An 18651-nucleotide genomic window follows, 5' to 3' on the forward strand; every position below is an offset into this window, starting at 1 on the left:
CAGGGGCCCGGAGGCCACAGAGGCCCGGAGGCCACAGAGGCCGGGCCATAGAGGCCGGGCCACAGAGGCCAGAAAGGCCCCGAGGCCACCGAGGCTAGGAGACCACAGGGGCCAGGAGGCCCAGCCGCCGTCCATGCGGCAGAATCCAGCTCCAAAGGCCCGCTCACCGGGCCTTAAGCAACGCACCGACCCCGGACGGGCGGCAGGGGGAAGGGCAGGCAGAGACTCTTTGATGATCCTCCGTGCACTGCCGGGCCACCGCCGAGGAGACAGAGCGCGGACGCGGCCCCGGACACATCGCACACGCCTTGCAGCCGGAAGGCGCAGCCCGCGACACAGGGAGAGGCGCCGGCCTCCGTGCACTGCCGGCGACAGACAGCAACTTACCGACCATGCCGCGTCCGGCTCAGGAAGGAGGGGTCCACGGGCTTCACCAGGAACCTTCCCGGTCCACTCCCCCGGAAGCGCTCCTGTGCACTTCCGGGACACGGCAGCAGAGAGCGCGCGCTGACGCGGCAGGGCCCCCCCTGCCGCGCACGAGCAGAGCAACCCGGAAGAAGTAGGCACCCGCATGTGCAGGCGCCATTTCCCTGGAGGCAAAGCCGGACCAAAGGAAAGAGGACGAGGTGCACCGGAGGACGGAGTCCACGAGGGGAGCTCCACCGACCGTGCTTCTGGACCCTGAGCTCCGCCGTTCCCTCGGAGACCGCACGGACTCAACCGGACCCAGGTACTGTAGGTTCCTCTCCATGCAGGACAGGAAACCAACTGATGAGGGAGGGGGACCGCCCCTTTTTTATCTGTAGGTTTCCTGTCCTGAAGGGGGCGGATCCCTCTCTCGTGGGTGCTGTCGTGACGAAAGGAAAAATACAATAATTTCTAAAAAGAAAGAAAATGGTTCTTTTCCTCACAAATTCTTACTTAAGGAATTGCAGCCGATTTTAGGATAAAACCCTTTGAATTATGATACATCATGATGGCTTCTCCCGTGTGACTCATCTGACAACAGGACCTGATTAATGATGAAAACATTTGGCAAATTCTGAAACCAATATTGGCTGCTCCGCTCTGTTGGTTTTCTGATGTGGGCAAGACTTGATTTACCAGTTATACATTTCAATTATTCACAACATGAAAAAGGTTCCTTCCCTGTGTGGCTTCTTCACATGTTTAACAAGATGTGATTTATGAAAATTACATTTCCCACATTCAGAACATAAAAATTATTTATTTTGTGTGATTTTTTTTATGGTAAACAAGACCTGATTTCCTAGTAAAACATTTCCCACATTCTGAACATGAAAATGGCTTCTCCCCGGTGTGAGATCTTTGATGCACAACAAGTTCTGATTTCCTAGTAAAACATTTCCCACATTCTGAACATGAAAATGGCTTCTCCCCAGTGTGAGATCTTTGATGCTGAACAAGTTTTGATTTCCGGCTAAAACATTTCTCACATTCTAAACATGAAAATGGCTTCTCCCTGGTGTGAGATCTTTGATGCTGAACAAGTTTTGATTTCCGGCTAAAACATTTCTCACATTCTAAACATGAAAATGGCTTCTCCCTGGTGTGAGATCTTTGATGCACAACAAGATCTGATTTTTGAATAAAACATTTCCCACATTCTGAACATGAAAATGGCTTCTCCCCGGTGTGAGATCTTTGATGCACAACAAGATCTGATTTTTGAATAAAACATTTCCCACATTCTAAACATGAAAATGGCTTCTCCCCAGTGTGACATCTTTGATGCCTAACAAGATCTGATTTCCGAATAAAACATTTCCCACACTCTGAACATGAAAATGGCTTCTCCCCAGTGTGACATCTTTGATGTACAACAAGATCTGATTTTTGAATAAAACATTTCCCACATTCTGAACATGAAAATGGCTTCTCCCCGGTGTGAATTCTTTGATGCACAACAAGTTCTGATTTCCAATTAAAACATTTCCCACATTCTGAACATGAAAATGGCTTCTCCCCTGTGTGAATTCTTTGATGCACAACAAGTTCTGATTTCCAATTAAAACATTTCCCACATTCTGAACATGAAAATGGCTTCTCCCCAGTGTGAAGTTTTCCATGGTCAACAAGACTTGATTTACTAGTAAAGCATTTACCACATTCCAAGCATAAAAATATCTTCGCCCCTGTGTGATTTTTCTTATGCATAACAAGATTTGATTTCTGAGTAAAACATTTTCCACATTCTGAGCATGAAAATGGCTTCTTCCCTGTGTGAGTTTTTTGATGGATATTAAGATGTGATTTCCTGGTAAAACATTTCCCACATTTTGAACATGAAAATGGTTTCACCCTTGTAGGAGCCGTTTCATGTTCCACATCCCTTCTGTAACTTTTATTTTGCTTACAATTCTGTGATAAATCGGAATTTTGGACTTGCTTGAAAAGATCTGATGATGAAGCTTTCAGAGGAAGGACTGGAGGTATATTTGGGGCAACAGCATGCTCTTCATATGTATCATGTGTGATACTTTGATCTTCTGTTTTAAATTCTGAAGATGATAGATTTCCATCTGAACTCCCAATACAGTCATCTGCTAAAAATAAACACAATGTTATTATTTTTTATAATATTATCTTGAAAGTACATTTTTTTTAAACCATAACATCAGAAATTAAATTAGAAATAAATGTATCCTGAATCTGTTGTCCAATTTCGATCTAAAGCGGGCTTTACACGCTACGATATATCAAACGATATATCTTCAGGGTCACGTCGTAAGTGACGCACATCCGGCGCCGTTTGACATATCGTAGCGTGTGACAGCTACGAGCGTCTGTTAACGAGCAAAATTACTCACCTTATCGTTGCTCGTTGACACGTCGCTCATTTTCTAAAAAAAAAAAAAAATTGCACGTTCTACTGCGTGCCGGTTGTTCATCGTTCTCGGGGCAGCACACATCGCTCCGTGTGACACCCCGGGAACGCTGAACTGCAGCTTACCTGCGTCCCGCCGCTAATGCGCAAGGAAGGAGGTGGGCAGGATGTTTACTTCCCGCTCATCTCCGCCCCTCCGCTGCTATTGGCCGGCCGCTGTGTGACGTCGAACGTCCGTCCCCCTTCAGGAAGAGGATGTTCGCCACGCACAGCGAGGTCATTTGGAAGGTAAGTACGTGTGACGGAGGTTTATGACTTTGTGTGACACGGGCAACAAATTGCCCATATCGCGCAAACGAAGGGGGCGGGTGCGATCGCAAATGCGATCGCACGAGAAATTGATACATGTAAAGCAGGCTTAAGAGTAGTGATGAGTGATCCCCCCCGATGGTCGGGATCGGGGAGACTCATTGAATCATTTTGTGAAGTTCGAGATCGGGATCGAGATAACATGATCGTGCATCCAATCACCGATCTTGGACTTTACAGTTATGGGATGGGGCGGGGGGCTGTAAAATAAAGAATACAGTTAATAATAAACATTGTCATTATACTTACAGATCCCGCGACGTATCCTGCACTCTGTCTCCCGCTGCTTCTGCTTCCGAGTACGATCATGCGGTGTCCTCCCGGTAACCAAAAGACCTTCCGTGACGTCATAGCCATATGATCAGTCACATGGGAATGTTGTATTATCCCATTGGCTACAGACTGGGTCACATGATTATGACATCGTGCAAAGGTCCTGTAGTGTCAGCATGCTCGCCGGTACACGGTGCTTTCCCAAGCAGCTCAGTACTCTGTAAACTCAGCGACCGCTGTGTACCAGCGAGATGCTCAGGCACATGCTCGGCTCCCCCTCCCTGCATGCTGTTTACACAATCAGCCAACATGCAGGGATTGGCTACCAGAGCCGGTGATGAATAGCGTCGCCAGAATCAGGTGATCGGAGATCACAGTTACTATAGTATAGTAACCCGTTCGTTAGGCTACTAAGTCAACGGTGGCAGCAGTGAAATCCCCGCTTACCAACCCAAAGCCTCTGATCACTCATTGAGTGATTAGACAGTGCGGGAGCAGCAGCGCTCTTCCTCCCCCTCGTGCATTCTGATATAGCAGAGCTAGATGAGTGACAGAAGACCAGGATCGTGGAGGGGTGAGAGGGAGTAATAAAGATGGACTCCCTAAGTGTGTCTGTGTATTTATTTCTAATAAAGAGACACCAAGGAAAAAATTGTGAAAACATACCCTGCTGTAACTAAATAAAAGCATAGTGCATATAAACATAGGGTACTTAGTAAACACTGTTTTGGTCAAAAAAAAGCATAAAGCTATCCCACCAAACGTCAAGGTGTACCCAGTTGGGATAGTACCTACACTCTCTAATATTAAAACCTTACCATAGGTCTAAAATAGGCCTCAATGTGGCTAAAGGCCCAGTCACACTAAACAACTTACCAGCGATCTCCACAACGATACAACCTGATAGGGATCGCTGGTAAGTTGCTAGGAGGTCGCTGGTGAGATGTCACACTAAGCGACGCTCCAGCGATCCCACCCGCAACCTGACCTGGCAGGGATCGCTGGAGCGTCGTGGAAGCATGCTGCGCTTGGTAACTAAGGTAAATATCGGGTAACCAACCCGATATTTACCTTGGTTACCAGCGCACTCCGCTTGGTGGAGGCTCCCTTCACTCCTAGTTACAGTACACATCGGGTTAATTACCCGATGTGTACTGCAGCTACATGTGCACAGAGCAGGGAGCCGCGCACACTGCTTAGCGCTGGCTCCCTGCTCTCCTAGCTACAGTAGACATGGGGTTAATTACCCGATGTGTACTGCAGCCACATGTACAGAGAGCAGGAGCCGGCACTGACAGCTGAGAGCGGCGGAGGCTGGTAACGAAGGTAAATATCGGGTAACCAAGGAAAGGGCTTCTTGGTTACCCGATGTTTACTGTGGTTACCAGCATCCGCAGAAGCCAGCTCCTGCTCCTGCACATTTAGTTGTTGCTCTGTCGCTGTCACACACAGCGATGTGCGCTTCACAGCAGGAGAGCAACAACTAAAAAATGGTCCAGGACATTCAGCAACAACCAACGACCTCACAGCAGGGCCCAGGTTGTTGCTGGATGTCACACTAAGCAACATCGCTAGCAACGTCACAAAAGTTGTTCCTTACCAGCAATGTTGCTAGCGATGTTGCTTAGTGTGACATGGTCTTAAGGGTTGAGAGTGACCGGGTCCCAACAGGTCACACAGTCAGGGGATGCACAGAATGAAATGCCCAGCTCACTGAGAAAGGGCCCTGTTTGTACTGAATACAAAAAAAATACATAAAAACAAAAAAGTGAGCACAATATATAATTTTATGAAAATAAATGATTTTAAAAAATGATGTAGCGCTCAACTATATTTTTGATACTCGGCGCAGATGAAAGCGGACAGCTACGGGCTGCCACCTTCACCCCATCTGCCTGGCTTTGCCTGACTGGCAATCAAAATACAGGGAAGCCCATTATTATTATTTTTTTAATTATTTAAAAAAATAATAATAAAAAAAAAAAAATGCGTGGGCTCCCGCTGTATTTTGATCGCCAGTAAAGTACAGCCAGTCAGCTGGGGGCTGGGATTCTCGGCAGTCCGTACCCGCCCCTGGAAATGGCTCATTGTTCCTTAGCGCCTTTTCCAGGCGCTTTACCCGGATCATCCAGTGGCCCTAGTGGTGGTGGCACGCTGGGTAATAAAGGGGTTAATACCAGCTTTGTATTCTCAGATGGTACTAAGTCCGAAATTCATGGTTTCACGCCAAATTAGACATGGCCACCATGAATTTCTAATAAACAGAAAAAAAATACAACAGAATTTTTTTTTATTAGAAATATAAAAAAAAAAAAAAATGTAGAGACTCCATCTTTATAATAAAAAAATCCTTAGTCCGACGTAATCCACAGGTAGAGCATTGTCAGCTTCATCACTCTTTACAGACACAGTCTATACACAGTGAGAAGCAGAGAGCATTGCCAGCTCTGCTAAATCGCTCTGTACAGAGCAAGAAGCAGGCTGACAGTGAGGGGATGATTGCACTTGCGTCTCGCATGGGCATAACCCCGCACGGACTGATCTCACGACAGGAGCGCTTCAGCTGCATGGAAACACAAGCAGCAGACCCGCTGCTGTCTTGAGATTGAGCGCCGTGATGCGATGCGACACTCACACAGTCACAGTCAAAGTTCAATCGAGTCTATGAGCCATGGACTCGGGTGAACCCTGACATCACCGCGAACACGGCCGAAAACAGCCAAGTGACGAGCAGTGCAGTGAATACCCTCGGAAGTTAAGAGGACCTTTGAAAACGTCATAGTCATGTGACCAGTAAGTATGATCATAAAGTTTTTTATTTTAATAATGTGCTTTCTTTTTACAGCCCCTGGTCCCGATCTGGACCGATCTGTAACACAAGCTTTCCAGGAAAGTTCGTGATTGGGATCGTGCACACGATCACTATGTGATCGGTACGATCTCCGATCTTTACAAATCGGGATCTCCCATCCCTATCTAAGAGTTACATCTCCGTTAATTTGAATCTCCCATTACTAGCACCAGTTCTCTGGAATGTGCTACAGTAAATAATCTGATTGATTGTCACAATGTGGCTGCAGGATAATGAGGGACAGGGGGCTACTATACTGTCCCTCACGCTAGGGGACCCTAAACTGTTTCTAACCTCTTGATTACCCCTGAATATGGAGATGCCTGAGTCCCATGCCTTACTATTCTTCTGACTAGATCTAATCTGTTATCCCCCAGGGAAGGAAGGGGCAGGAATAGAATGAAAACAAATATTAACACAGACAGACAGGACACATTGCAAACTCACAGAAATAAACAGTGAGAGAGTAAGGAGAAAAGCAAGAGCAGAAAGGCAGCAACAAAAACACAACAAGGGTTAAAACCACAACAGCTCACAGCAATAATACAAAACAACCATCCATAAGTCTGGATCTCAACACCTCACCAGACCAGTATAGGTAACCAATACCTGGCATTAATGAAATAGTCCAGCCAGCATATACAGAAAGGGAGTGATAGATACTTTCTCCTCTACAGCATGTGATCAAAGACATTAACAAGCAGCCCAGCAGAGAATAACTCTTGCTAGCCTGCCCAAGCCTGTAGTTTAAAGCCTGCGTCTCCCTGCACTGCTCACAGACATCACAGCAGTTAACATGCAGAGTACCAGAATCTATCATTTCCACAGATCCTGACGCCGCCATGACAGTTGGCAAAACCTGCAAAAATCTCCTTGTAACATTGATCCACAACATAGACAATTTCAAAGAAATTCTTTTTCAAAGACTAACATAAAATAGTTAGAGACAGATACCGGATATTTAACGGGATTGTCCGAGACTATAACGTTGATGGCCTAACCTTAGGCTTTGTAACCAAAGCAAGTAGCAGGGTCTTGCAGATAAACATTAGTACTCCAATTCATCAATACCGGCAATGGACACTGACAAATGACACCAGGGACTGGAGTGAGATTTCTGGCATAGGGAACGCTGCAGTTTGTTATGAATTAGAGAAGCGGTGGCATCACACCCTTCTTCTGGCCAAGCTCTGCCCATTTTGGCAAAGCTGGTTAAAATTGGCATGAACACGCGGACGCGCACACACACACACACACACACACACACACACGCACACACACACACACACCGACCCACCTACCCACCCACCAGCCTTTGGTCACATGACGTTATGTCAAAAAGGTCCTTAAGCAGTCCTATAATTGGCATATAAACACTGGGGCCGCTAGGAGAATGGGGGTTCTTGTCCAGTTTGCTCTCCCTTTCCCCTAATGCCAGTCCTGCATGCCAGCCTGTCTTCTGGTCAGTTCATTTAGACTCCTGCAATTAAGATACCTTTGGTTACATCATGTCACATGACTTTGAAGCCAACAAAGGTCCTTAAACAATAAACCTCAGAATACAACTGATGGGGACCCTAAGGCTATGTGCGCACGTTGCGTAAATACATGCAGTTACGCTGCACTTTGTAGCGCAGCGTAACTGCATGCGTCCTGCGTCCCCTGCACAGTCCATGGAGATTGTGCAGGGGCCGTGCGCACGTGGCGTTTTAGAGCGCAGCGTTTCGGCTGCTGCCGAAGCGCTGCGTTCTAAGAAGTGACATGTCACTTCTTCCGTGCGCTTTGCCGGCAGCTCCTGCTCTGTCTATGGCAGGAGCTGCAGGCAGAGCGCATGGAATCGGCTTTTTTTTTTTTCACTACGGACATTTCTGCAGCGATTTAAAGCGCACATGTGCTCTTCAGATCGCTGCAGAAATTTCTGCAGTGACTGTACGCAACGTGCGCACATAGCCTAAGAGAGTGGATTTCCTAAGAAATTGCACAGCTTGACTCTCCCAACGCTGGCCCTGACTGTAACTAGGTCTTATTTTTTGGAGTAGGGCTTATATTTCAAGTATTCTCTTAAAATCCCATAAAATCATGCTAGGTCTTATTTTCGGTGCAGGTCGTATTTTCGGGGAAACCGGGTATTCATGAACCCTCTGCAGGTCTTTGAGTTGCCCTCATAACAACATAGAGAAGGGACTAGAAACAAACAGCAGAAGAAGCAGAAGCAAAGAAAATACAGCTGAAAAAACAAAGCAGAAAGTCTAAAAATGTAAACACAAAATTAGTGCAGAAAGTACATGAGTATAGATATCTCTTACTGGATAGAGCTGGAGGAAACACATCCTGAGGAACATCGGGGTCTTCTTGTTTACAGTCCTGTGGGAGAAGAGGACGGGGACATCTCTCTGGTGTTGTCCTCTTACTGGATAGAACTGGAGGAGACACATACAGGGACTGAATTCATTCCTTACATACAGATAATTATAGGCCATGTGTATTTAGTCCTGTCTATTACCTGGTGATGTGAGGGACTGGGGAACCGCCATCATGACGTCCTTGTACAGCTCTTTGTGTCCTTCTAAATACTCCCACTCCTCCATGGAGAAATAGACGGTGACGTCCTGACACCTTATAGGAACCTGACACATACAATGATAGCGTCACCCCCGATCCCTTCATAGCGTTACTGTATAATGTCCCAGCATTCCCAGCAGTGTCACCTCTCCAGTCAGCAGCTCAATCATCTTGTAGGTGAGTTCTAGGATCTTCTGGTCATTGATGTCCTCATGTATCGGGGGGTGAGGTGGAGGCCCCGTGATTGGGCTCAGGGGTCTTCCCCATCCCTCAGACACAGGGGCCTGACAGCGCTCACTAGAGGTCTTCTTCACTACTGTGTAATCCTGGTTATGGGGAGACACAGTAATAAATCTCACTCCAGACATTTCCAGAGTCCTCACCTCTCCAGTTCTGTCCATCTGTTATTCCCATAGATAAGAATGATGTAATGTGACGTCATCAGAATCTCTCACCTCTCCAGTAAGCCGGAAGAGGATCTCTAGGGTGAGGTGTAATATCCTCTCCGCCATCTTGTCCCTGTCCATATCCATCCTTGATGGGTCAATAAGGAGAATTCTCTTATATAGAAGATCTCCACTGAGAGGATCCAATATTGTAGGGACCTGAATGGGGAGAAGATGACAATGTAACATCATACAGAATCCGCTGTAATAATACAATTACTGGAGATAACCGTTCACTAGATAGGGATGATTGACGCACTGCCATGAGGAGTCTAGACTAACTCTGCTGACTCATTACAGTGAATGGAGCCTTTGAGGGTTTCTTCTGAATCATGTCATTTGAAGAATTACATGTAGACCTGTCATGCTAATAGGTTGAGGAGAAGGGACGTAGCCTCACTGCGCCCTGAACCAGGCTTACCCGGAGGGGCATGATTAAGTGCCTACTCAGTCATCACCAGAGCCTCTGTAATTGGACTTTGCTGACAGTAGGCACCAGTTATCATAGTATCATAGTATCATAGTTTTTAAGGTTGAAGGGAGACTCTAAGTCCATCTAGTTCAACCCGTAGCCTAACATGTTGATCCAGAGGAAGGCAAAAAAAACCCCAATGTGGCAAACAAGTTCCAATGGGGAAAAAAATTCCTTCCTGACTCCACATCCGGCAATCAGACTAGTTCCCTGGATCAATACCCTGTCATAAAATCTAATATACATAACTGGTAATATTAAATTTTTCAAGAAAGGCGTCCAGGCTCTGCTTAAATGTTAGTAGTGAATCACTCATTACAACATCATGCGGCAGAGAGTTCCATAGTCTCACTGCTCGTACAGTAAAGAATCCTCGTCTGTGATTATGATTAAACCTTCTTTCTTCAAGACGTAGCGGATGCCCCCATGTTCCAGTCGCAGGCCTAGGTGTAAAAAGATCTTTGGAAAGGTCTCTGTACTGTCCCCTCATATATTTATACATTGTGATTAGATCCCCCTAAGCCTTCGTTTTTCCAAACTAAATAACCCCAAGTTTAATAACCTGTCTTGGTATTGCAGCCCACCCATTCCTCTAATAATCTTGGTGGCTCTTCTCTGCACCCTCTCCAGTTCAGCTATGTCCTTCTTATATATCGGTGACCAGAATTGTACACAGTATTCTAAGTGCGGTCGCACTAGTGACTTGTACAGAGGTAGAACTATATTTTTTTCATGAACACTTCTACCTCTTTTAATACATGCCATTATTTTATTAGCCCTGGCAGCAGCTGCCTGACACTGTCCACTAAAGTGAAGTTTACCATCCACCCATACACCCAAGTCTTTTTCTGTGTCTGTTTTACCCAGTGTTCTACAATTAAGTACATAGTCATAAATGTTATTTCCTCTACCCAAGTGCATGACCTTACATTTATCTACATTAAACTTCAATTGCCACTTCTCAGCCCAATCCTCCAATTTACATAAATCTCCCTGTAATATAAAATTATCCTCCTCTGTATTGATTACCCTGCAGAGTTTAGTATCATCTGCAAATATTGAAATTCTACTCCGCATGCCCCCAACAAGGTCATTTATAAATATGTTGAAAAGAAGCGGGCCCAATACTGACCCCTGTGGTACCCCACTATGAACTGAGACCCAGTCCGAGTACGTACCATTAATAACCACCCTTTGTTTCCTATCACTGAGCCAGTTTTTAACCCAGTTACACATATTTTCCCCTATCCCCATTATTCTCATTTTATGTACCAACCTTTTGTGTGGCACCGTATCAAAAGCTTTTGAAAAGTCCATATACACAACATCCACTGCATTTCCCTGGTCCAGACTTGAACTTACCTCTTCATAGAAGCCGATCAAATTAGTTTGACAGGATCGATCCCTCATAAACCCATGTTGATACTCTGTCATAAGGTTATTTTTCTTGAGATACTCCAGTATAGCATCTCTCAAGAAACCCTCAAGGATTTTACCAACCGTAGAGGTTAAACTTACCGGCCTATAATTTCCCGGCTCAGTTTTTGTCCCCTTTTTGAATATTGGCACCACATTTGCTATGCGCCAGTCTTGCGGTACCGACCCTGTTATTAAGGAATCTGAGAAGATTAAAAATAATGGTCTATCTATCACAGAACTCAATTCCTGTAGTACTCTGGGGTGTATGCCATCCGGGCCCGGAGATTTGTCAACCTTAGTGATTTCGAGGCGGCGGCGTACTTCCTGCTGGGTTAAGCAGGTAATATTCAAGGGTGAATTTATGGTACCACTGGTCATGTCATCTGCCATGGCATTTTCTTGTATAAAAACCGTAGAAAAAAAGTCATTCAGCAGGTTGGCTTTACCCTCATCCCCTTCCACCATTTCACCAAGACTATTTTTAAGGGGGCCAACACTATCGCTTTTCAGTTTTTTACTGTTTATGTAGTTAAAGAATATTTTAGGATTATTTTTACTTTCTCTCGCAATGAGTCTCTCTGTCTCAAACTTAGCTAACTTAATTTGCTTTTTACATATTTTATTTAATTTTCTATAATTATATAATGCCTCATCACTACCTACCCTCTTTAATTCTTTTAAGGCTTTCTGTTTTTCTTTTATTGCTTCCCTTACAGCTCTATTTAGCCATAGGGGTTTCCTTCTATTTCTAGCATGTTTGTTCCCATAGGGTATATTTTCTGCACAAGCCCTATTCAGGATGCTCATAAAAGTCTCCCATTTGCTTTGTGTACTTTTATTACTTAGTACATCATCCCAGTTTATTGCACTAAGATCATCTCTCAACCGTTTAAAATTTGCTTTCCTGAAGTTTAGTGTCCTTGTAGCCCCTCTACTAGACATCTCACTAAAGAATACATGAAAACTTATTATTTTGTGATCACTATTCCCCAAGTAACCCCCAACTTGTATATTTGATATGCGGTCTGGCCTATTGGTTAGTACAAGGTCTAGTAGTGCTCCCCCTCTTGTGGGGTCCTGTACCATTTGTGAAAGGTAATTATCTTTCATTGTTATCAAAAATCTATTTCCTTTGCTGGAACTGCAAGTTTCTGTTCCCCAATTTATATCAGGATAGTTAAAGTCCCCCATAATAATTACCTCTCCGAGACTCGCTGCTTTATCAATTTGCTTTATGAGGAGATTCTCTACCTCTTCCATAATATTTGGTGTCTTATAACACACCCCTATCAGTATTTTATTATTCATTCTCCCCCCCCTTATTTCCACCCATAGGGACTCTACATTCTCAGTACCCTCACATATGTTGTCACGCAGGATGGGTTTTAAGGATGATTTTACATATAGACACACACCTCCCCCTCGCTTATTTGTACGGTCATTCCTGAATAGGCTATAACCCTGTAAATTAACAGCCCAGTCATAGCTCTCATCCAGCCATGTCTCTGATATCCCCACTATATCATAATTTTCTTCCAACAATATTAATTCTAATTCCTCCACCTTATTTGTGAGGCTTCGGGCATTAGTGTACATGCACGTTACGTATGACTCTGTACCTATATTCCTGCTTACTGTATTGACTGTCCTAACCCTTCCCCCCGTACCACCCCCAATTTCATTACTTGTGCCCTGGTCCCTATCTGCACTACATTCCCCTTCTATAAAGTGAATACCCTCGCCCCCCATTCCTAGTTTAAACACTCCTCCAACCTTCTAGCCATTTTCTGCCCCAGCAGAGCTGCACCCTCCCCATTAAGATGCAGCCCATCCCTAGCATAGAATCTGTAGCCAACTGAAAAGTCGGCCCAATTCTCCAGGAACCCAAAACCCTCTTTCCTACACCAATTCTTGAGCCACCTGTTAACCTCCCTGATCTCTCTTTGCCTCTCTGGTGTGGCTCGTGGCACAGGTAGTATTTCCGAAAATACCACCTTTGAGGTCCATGCTTTAAGCTTACAACCTAATTCCCTGAAATCATCTTTAAGGACCTTCCACCTACCTCTAACTTTGTCATTTGTGCCAATATGTACAATGACCGCTGGGTCCTCCCCAGCCCCTCCCAGTAATCTGTCAACCCGATCAGCGATGTGCCGAACTCGAGCGCCAGGAAGACAACACACTGTTCGGCGATCCCTGTCTTTGTGACAGATTGCCCTATCTGTCCCCCTAATAATTGAGTCCCCCACTACCAGTACCTGTCTTGCCTGCCCTGCACTCCTATTCCCCCCCTTACTGGAGCAGACACTCCTCTGGCGTTCAGAGGTCATGCCTTGCTGCAGCAATGCTACCCCTGTAATGACATCCCCCTCATCTGCCAAGTTTGCAAACCTATTGGGGTGTGTCAGTTCAGGACTAGCCTCCCTAGCACTTTTCCCTTTACCCCCCTTTCTAACTGTCACTCAGCTACCTACCTCACCGTCCTGCCGCTCCCTACTACGATCCTCCCTCACATCTGACCCAGCAAGCTGCTGCTCAGTGAGCAGCACACTGCTTTCCATATTGCTAATGCATCTCAGAGTTGCCAGCTGCTCATTTAGATCCAGTATCTGGGCTTCCAAACGTGCAACTTGCGCACATCTCGAACAACAGTATGCACCCTCGAACGGCTTTTCAAGGACTGCATACATGAGACAAGATGTACACTGGATCGCATTAGCAATAGTGGAGCACATTTTCTAATGGGGATAGCACTAAACAAATGTTAAGTAATTAAACAACTAAATACAAACAATTCTATTCACACTTACTTTTGCTCACACTTTGCTCACTCACGCTCACGATGAAGAAGACAGGCTAAAATTCGCGCGCCGCTAGGCGCGCGGCTTTCAGAAGTCTTCCTTCCGGCTGTAACGGCCAAAACCCGGTTCTCCTTGAGCTCGCGGTGACTCTTCACTTATCCCAGAAGGCACTGGGAATATGCAAATTATCCTCGCAAGACTCCTTCCCTGGCTTTCAGAAGTCTTCCTTCCGGCTGTAACGGCCAAAACCCGGTTCTCCTTGAGCTCGCGGTGACTCTTCACTTATCCCAGAAGGCACTGGGAATATGCAAATTATCCTCGCAAGACTCCTTCCCTGGCTTTCAGAAGTCTTCCTTCCGGCTGTAACGGCCAAAACCCGGTTCTCCTTGAGCTCGCGGTGACTCTTCACTTATCCCAGAAGGCACTGGGAATATGCAAATTATCCTCGCAAGACTCCTTCCCTGGCTTTCAGAAGTCTTCCTTCCGGCTGTAACGGCCAAAACCCGGTTCTCCTTGAGCTCGCGGTGACTCTTCACTTATCCCAGAAGGCACTGGGAATATGCAAATTATCCTCGCAAGACTCCTTCCCTGGCTTTCAGAAGTCTTCCTTCCGGCTGTAACGGCCAAAACCCGGTTCTCCTTGAGCTCGCGGTGACTCTTCACTTATCCCAGAAGGCACTGGGAATATGCAAATTATCCTCGCAAGACTCCTTCCCTGGCTTTCAGAAGTCTTCCTTCCGGCTGTAACGGCCAAAACCCGGTTCTCCTTGAGCTCGCGGTGACTCTTCACTTATCCCAGAAGGCACTGGGAATATGCAAATTATCCTCGCAAGACTCCTTCCCTGGCTTTCAGAAGTCTTCCTTCCGGCTGTAACGGCCAAAACCCGGTTCTCCTTGAGCTCGCGGTGACTCTTCACTTATCCCAGAAGGCACTGGGAATATGCAAATTATCCTCGCAAGACTCCTTCCCTGGCTTTCAGAAGTCTTCCTTCCGGCTGTAACGGCCAAAACCCGGTTCTCCTTGAGCTCGCGGTGACTCTTCACTTATCCCAGAAGGCACTGGGAATATGCAAATTATCCTCGCAAGACTCCTTCCCTGGCTTTCAGAAGTCTTCCTTCCGGCTGTAACGGCCAAAACCCGGTTCTCCTTGAGCTCGCGGTGACTCTTCACTTATCCCAGAAGGCACTGGGAATATGCAAATTATCCTCGCAAGACTCCTTCCCTGGCTTTCAGAAGTCTTCCTTCCGGCTGTAACGGCCAAAACCCGGTTCTCCTTGAGCTCGCGGTGACTCTTCACTTATCCCAGAAGGCACTGGGAATATGCAAATTATCCTCGCAAGACTCCTTCCCTGGCTTTCAGAAGTCTTCCTTCCGGCTGTAACGGCCAAAACCCGGTTCTCCTTGAGCTCGCGGTGACTCTTCACTTATCCCAGAAGGCACTGGGAATATGCAAATTATCCTCGCAAGACTCCTTCCCTGGCTTTCAGAAGTCTTCCTTCCGGCTGTAACGGCCAAAACCCGGTTCTCCTTGAGCTCGCGGTGACTCTTCACTTATCCCAGAAGGCACTGGGAATATGCAAATTATCCTCGCAAGACTCCTTCCCTGGCTTTCAGAAGTCTTCCTTCCGGCTGTAACGGCCAAAACCCGGTTCTCCTTGAGCTCGCGGTGACTCTTCACTTATCCCAGAAGGCACTGGGAATATGCAAATTATCCTCGCAAGACTCCTTCCCTGGCTTTCAGAAGTCTTCCTTCCGGCTGTAACGGCCAAAACCCGGTTCTCCTTGAGCTCGCGGTGACTCTTCACTTATCCCAGAAGGCACTGGGAATATGCAAATTATCCTCGCAAGACTCCTTCCCTGGCTTTCAGAAGTCTTCCTTCCGGCTGTAACGGCCAAAACCCGGTTCTCCTTGAGCTCGCGGTGACTCTTCACTTATCCCAGAAGGCACTGGGAATATGCAAATTATCCTCGCAAGACTCCTTCCCTGGCTTTCAGAAGTCTTCCTTCCGGCTGTAACGGCCAAAACCCGGTTCTCCTTGAGCTCGCGGTGACTCTTCACTTATCCCAGAAGGCACTGGGAATATGCAAATTATCCTCGCAAGACTCCTTCCCTGGCTTTCAGAAGTCTTCCTTCCGGCTGTAACGGCCAAAACCCGGTTCTCCTTGAGCTCGCGGTGACTCTTCACTTATCCCAGAAGGCACTGGGAATATGCAAATTATCCTCGCAAGACTCCTTCCCTGGCTTTCAGAAGTCTTCCTTCCGGCTGTAACGGCCAAAACCCGGTTCTCCTTGAGCTCGCGGTGACTCTTCACTTATCCCAGAAGGCACTGGGAATATGCAAATTATCCTCGCAAGACTCCTTCCCTGGCTTTCAGAAGTCTTCCTTCCGGCTGTAACGGCCAAAACCCGGTTCTCCTTGAGCTCGCGGTGACTCTTCACTTATCCCAGAAGGCACTGGGAATATGCAAATTATCCTCGCAAGACTCCTTCCCTGGCTTTCAGAAGTCTTCCTTCCGGCTGTAACGGCCAAAACCCGGTTCTCCTTGAGCTCGCGGTGACTCTTCACTTATCCCAGAAGGCACTGGGAATATGCAAATTATCCTCGCAAGACTCCTTCCCTGGCTTTCAGAAGTCTTCCTTCCGGCTGTAACGGCCAAAACCCGGTTCTCCTTGAGCTCGCGGTGACTCTTCACTTATCCCAGAAGGCACTGGGAATATGCAAATTATCCTCGCAAGACTCCTTCCCTGGCTTTCAGAAGTCTTCCTTCCGGCTGTAACGGCCAAAACCCGGTTCTCCTTGAGCTCGCGGTGACTCTTCACTTATCCCAGAAGGCACTGGGAATATGCAAATTATCCTCGCAAGACTCCTTCCCTGGCTTTCAGAAGTCTTCCTTCCGGCTGTAACGGCCAAAACCCGGTTCTCCTTGAGCTCGCGGTGACTCTTCACTTATCCCAGAAGGCACTGGGAATATGCAAATTATCCTCGCAAGACTCCTTCCCTGGCTTTCAGAAGTCTTCCTTCCGGCTGTAACGGCCAAAACCCGGTTCTCCTTGAGCTCGCGGTGACTCTTCACTTATCCCAGAAGGCACTGGGAATATGCAAATTATCCTCGCAAGACTCCTTCCCTGGCTTTCAGAAGTCTTCCTTCCGGCTGTAACGGCCAAAACCCGGTTCTCCTTGAGCTCGCGGTGACTCTTCACTTATCCCAGAAGGCACTGGGAATATGCAAATTATCCTCGCAAGACTCCTTCCCTGGCTTTCAGAAGTCTTCCTTCCGGCTGTAACGGCCAAAACCCGGTTCTCCTTGAGCTCGCGGTGACTCTTCACTTATCCCAGAAGGCACTGGGAATATGCAAATTATCCTCGCAAGACTCCTTCCCTGGCTTTCAGAAGTCTTCCTTCCGGCTGTAACGGCCAAAACCCGGTTCTCCTTGAGCTCGCGGTGACTCTTCACTTATCCCAGAAGGCACTGGGAATATGCAAATTATCCTCGCAAGACTCCTTCCCTGGCTTTCAGAAGTCTTCCTTCCGGCTGTAACGGCCAAAACCCGGTTCTCCTTGAGCTCGCGGTGACTCTTCACTTATCCCAGAAGGCACTGGGAATATGCAAATTATCCTCGCAAGACTCCTTCCCTGGCTTTCAGAAGTCTTCCTTCCGGCTGTAACGGCCAAAACCCGGTTCTCCTTGAGCTCGCGGTGACTCTTCACTTATCCCAGAAGGCACTGGGAATATGCAAATTATCCTCGCAAGACTCCTTCCCTGGCTTTCAGAAGTCTTCCTTCCGGCTGTAACGGCCAAAACCCGGTTCTCCTTGAGCTCGCGGTGACTCTTCACTTATCCCAGAAGGCACTGGGAATATGCAAATTATCCTCGCAAGACTCCTTCCCTGGCTTTCAGAAGTCTTCCTTCCGGCTGTAACGGCCAAAACCCGGTTCTCCTTGAGCTCGCGGTGACTCTTCACTTATCCCAGAAGGCACTGGGAATATGCAAATTATCCTCGCAAGACTCCTTCCCTGGCTTTCAGAAGTCTTCCTTCCGGCTGTAACGGCCAAAACCCGGTTCTCCTTGAGCTCGCGGTGACTCTTCACTTATCCCAGAAGGCACTGGGAATATGCAAATTATCCTCGCAAGACTCCTTCCCTGGCTTTCAGAAGTCTTCCTTCCGGCTGTAACGGCCAAAACCCGGTTCTCCTTGAGCTCGCGGTGACTCTTCACTTATCCCAGAAGGCACTGGGAATATGCAAATTATCCTCGCAAGACTCCTTCCCTGGCTTTCAGAAGTCTTCCTTCCGGCTGTAACGGCCAAAACCCGGTTCTCCTTGAGCTCGCGGTGACTCTTCACTTATCCCAGAAGGCACTGGGAATATGCAAATTATCCTCGCAAGACTCCTTCCCTGGCTTTCAGAAGTCTTCCTTCCGGCTGTAACGGCCAAAACCCGGTTCTCCTTGAGCTCGCGGTGACTCTTCACTTATCCCAGAAGGCACTGGGAATATGCAAATTATCCTCGCAAGACTCCTTCCCTGGCTTTCAGAAGTCTTCCTTCCGGCTGTAACGGCCAAAACCCGGTTCTCCTTGAGCTCGCGGTGACTCTTCACTTATCCCAGA

The 18651-nt window shown here is 47.0% G+C and overlaps 1 protein-coding gene across 1 annotated transcript; it reads right to left on the bottom strand.

Annotated features, from left to right (window-relative positions):
- Positions 1 to 941: 941 nt before the first annotated feature.
- LOC142259302 (uncharacterized) lies at positions 942 to 9229 on the bottom strand (the record flags this gene model as incomplete). The annotated part of the gene is made up of 4 exons (XM_075331773.1): positions 942 to 2567; positions 8648 to 8761; positions 8845 to 8968; positions 9050 to 9229. Coding segments are annotated over 4 exons (1758 nt in total), but the record flags the coding sequence as incomplete, so codon positions are not given.
- Positions 9230 to 18651: the final 9422 nt, after the last annotated feature.

Source organism: Anomaloglossus baeobatrachus, assembly GCF_048569485.1.
Source record: "Anomaloglossus baeobatrachus isolate aAnoBae1 chromosome 5 unlocalized genomic scaffold, aAnoBae1.hap1 SUPER_5_unloc_6, whole genome shotgun sequence".
NCBI classification, from domain to species: Eukaryota; Metazoa; Chordata; class Amphibia; order Anura; family Aromobatidae; genus Anomaloglossus; species Anomaloglossus baeobatrachus.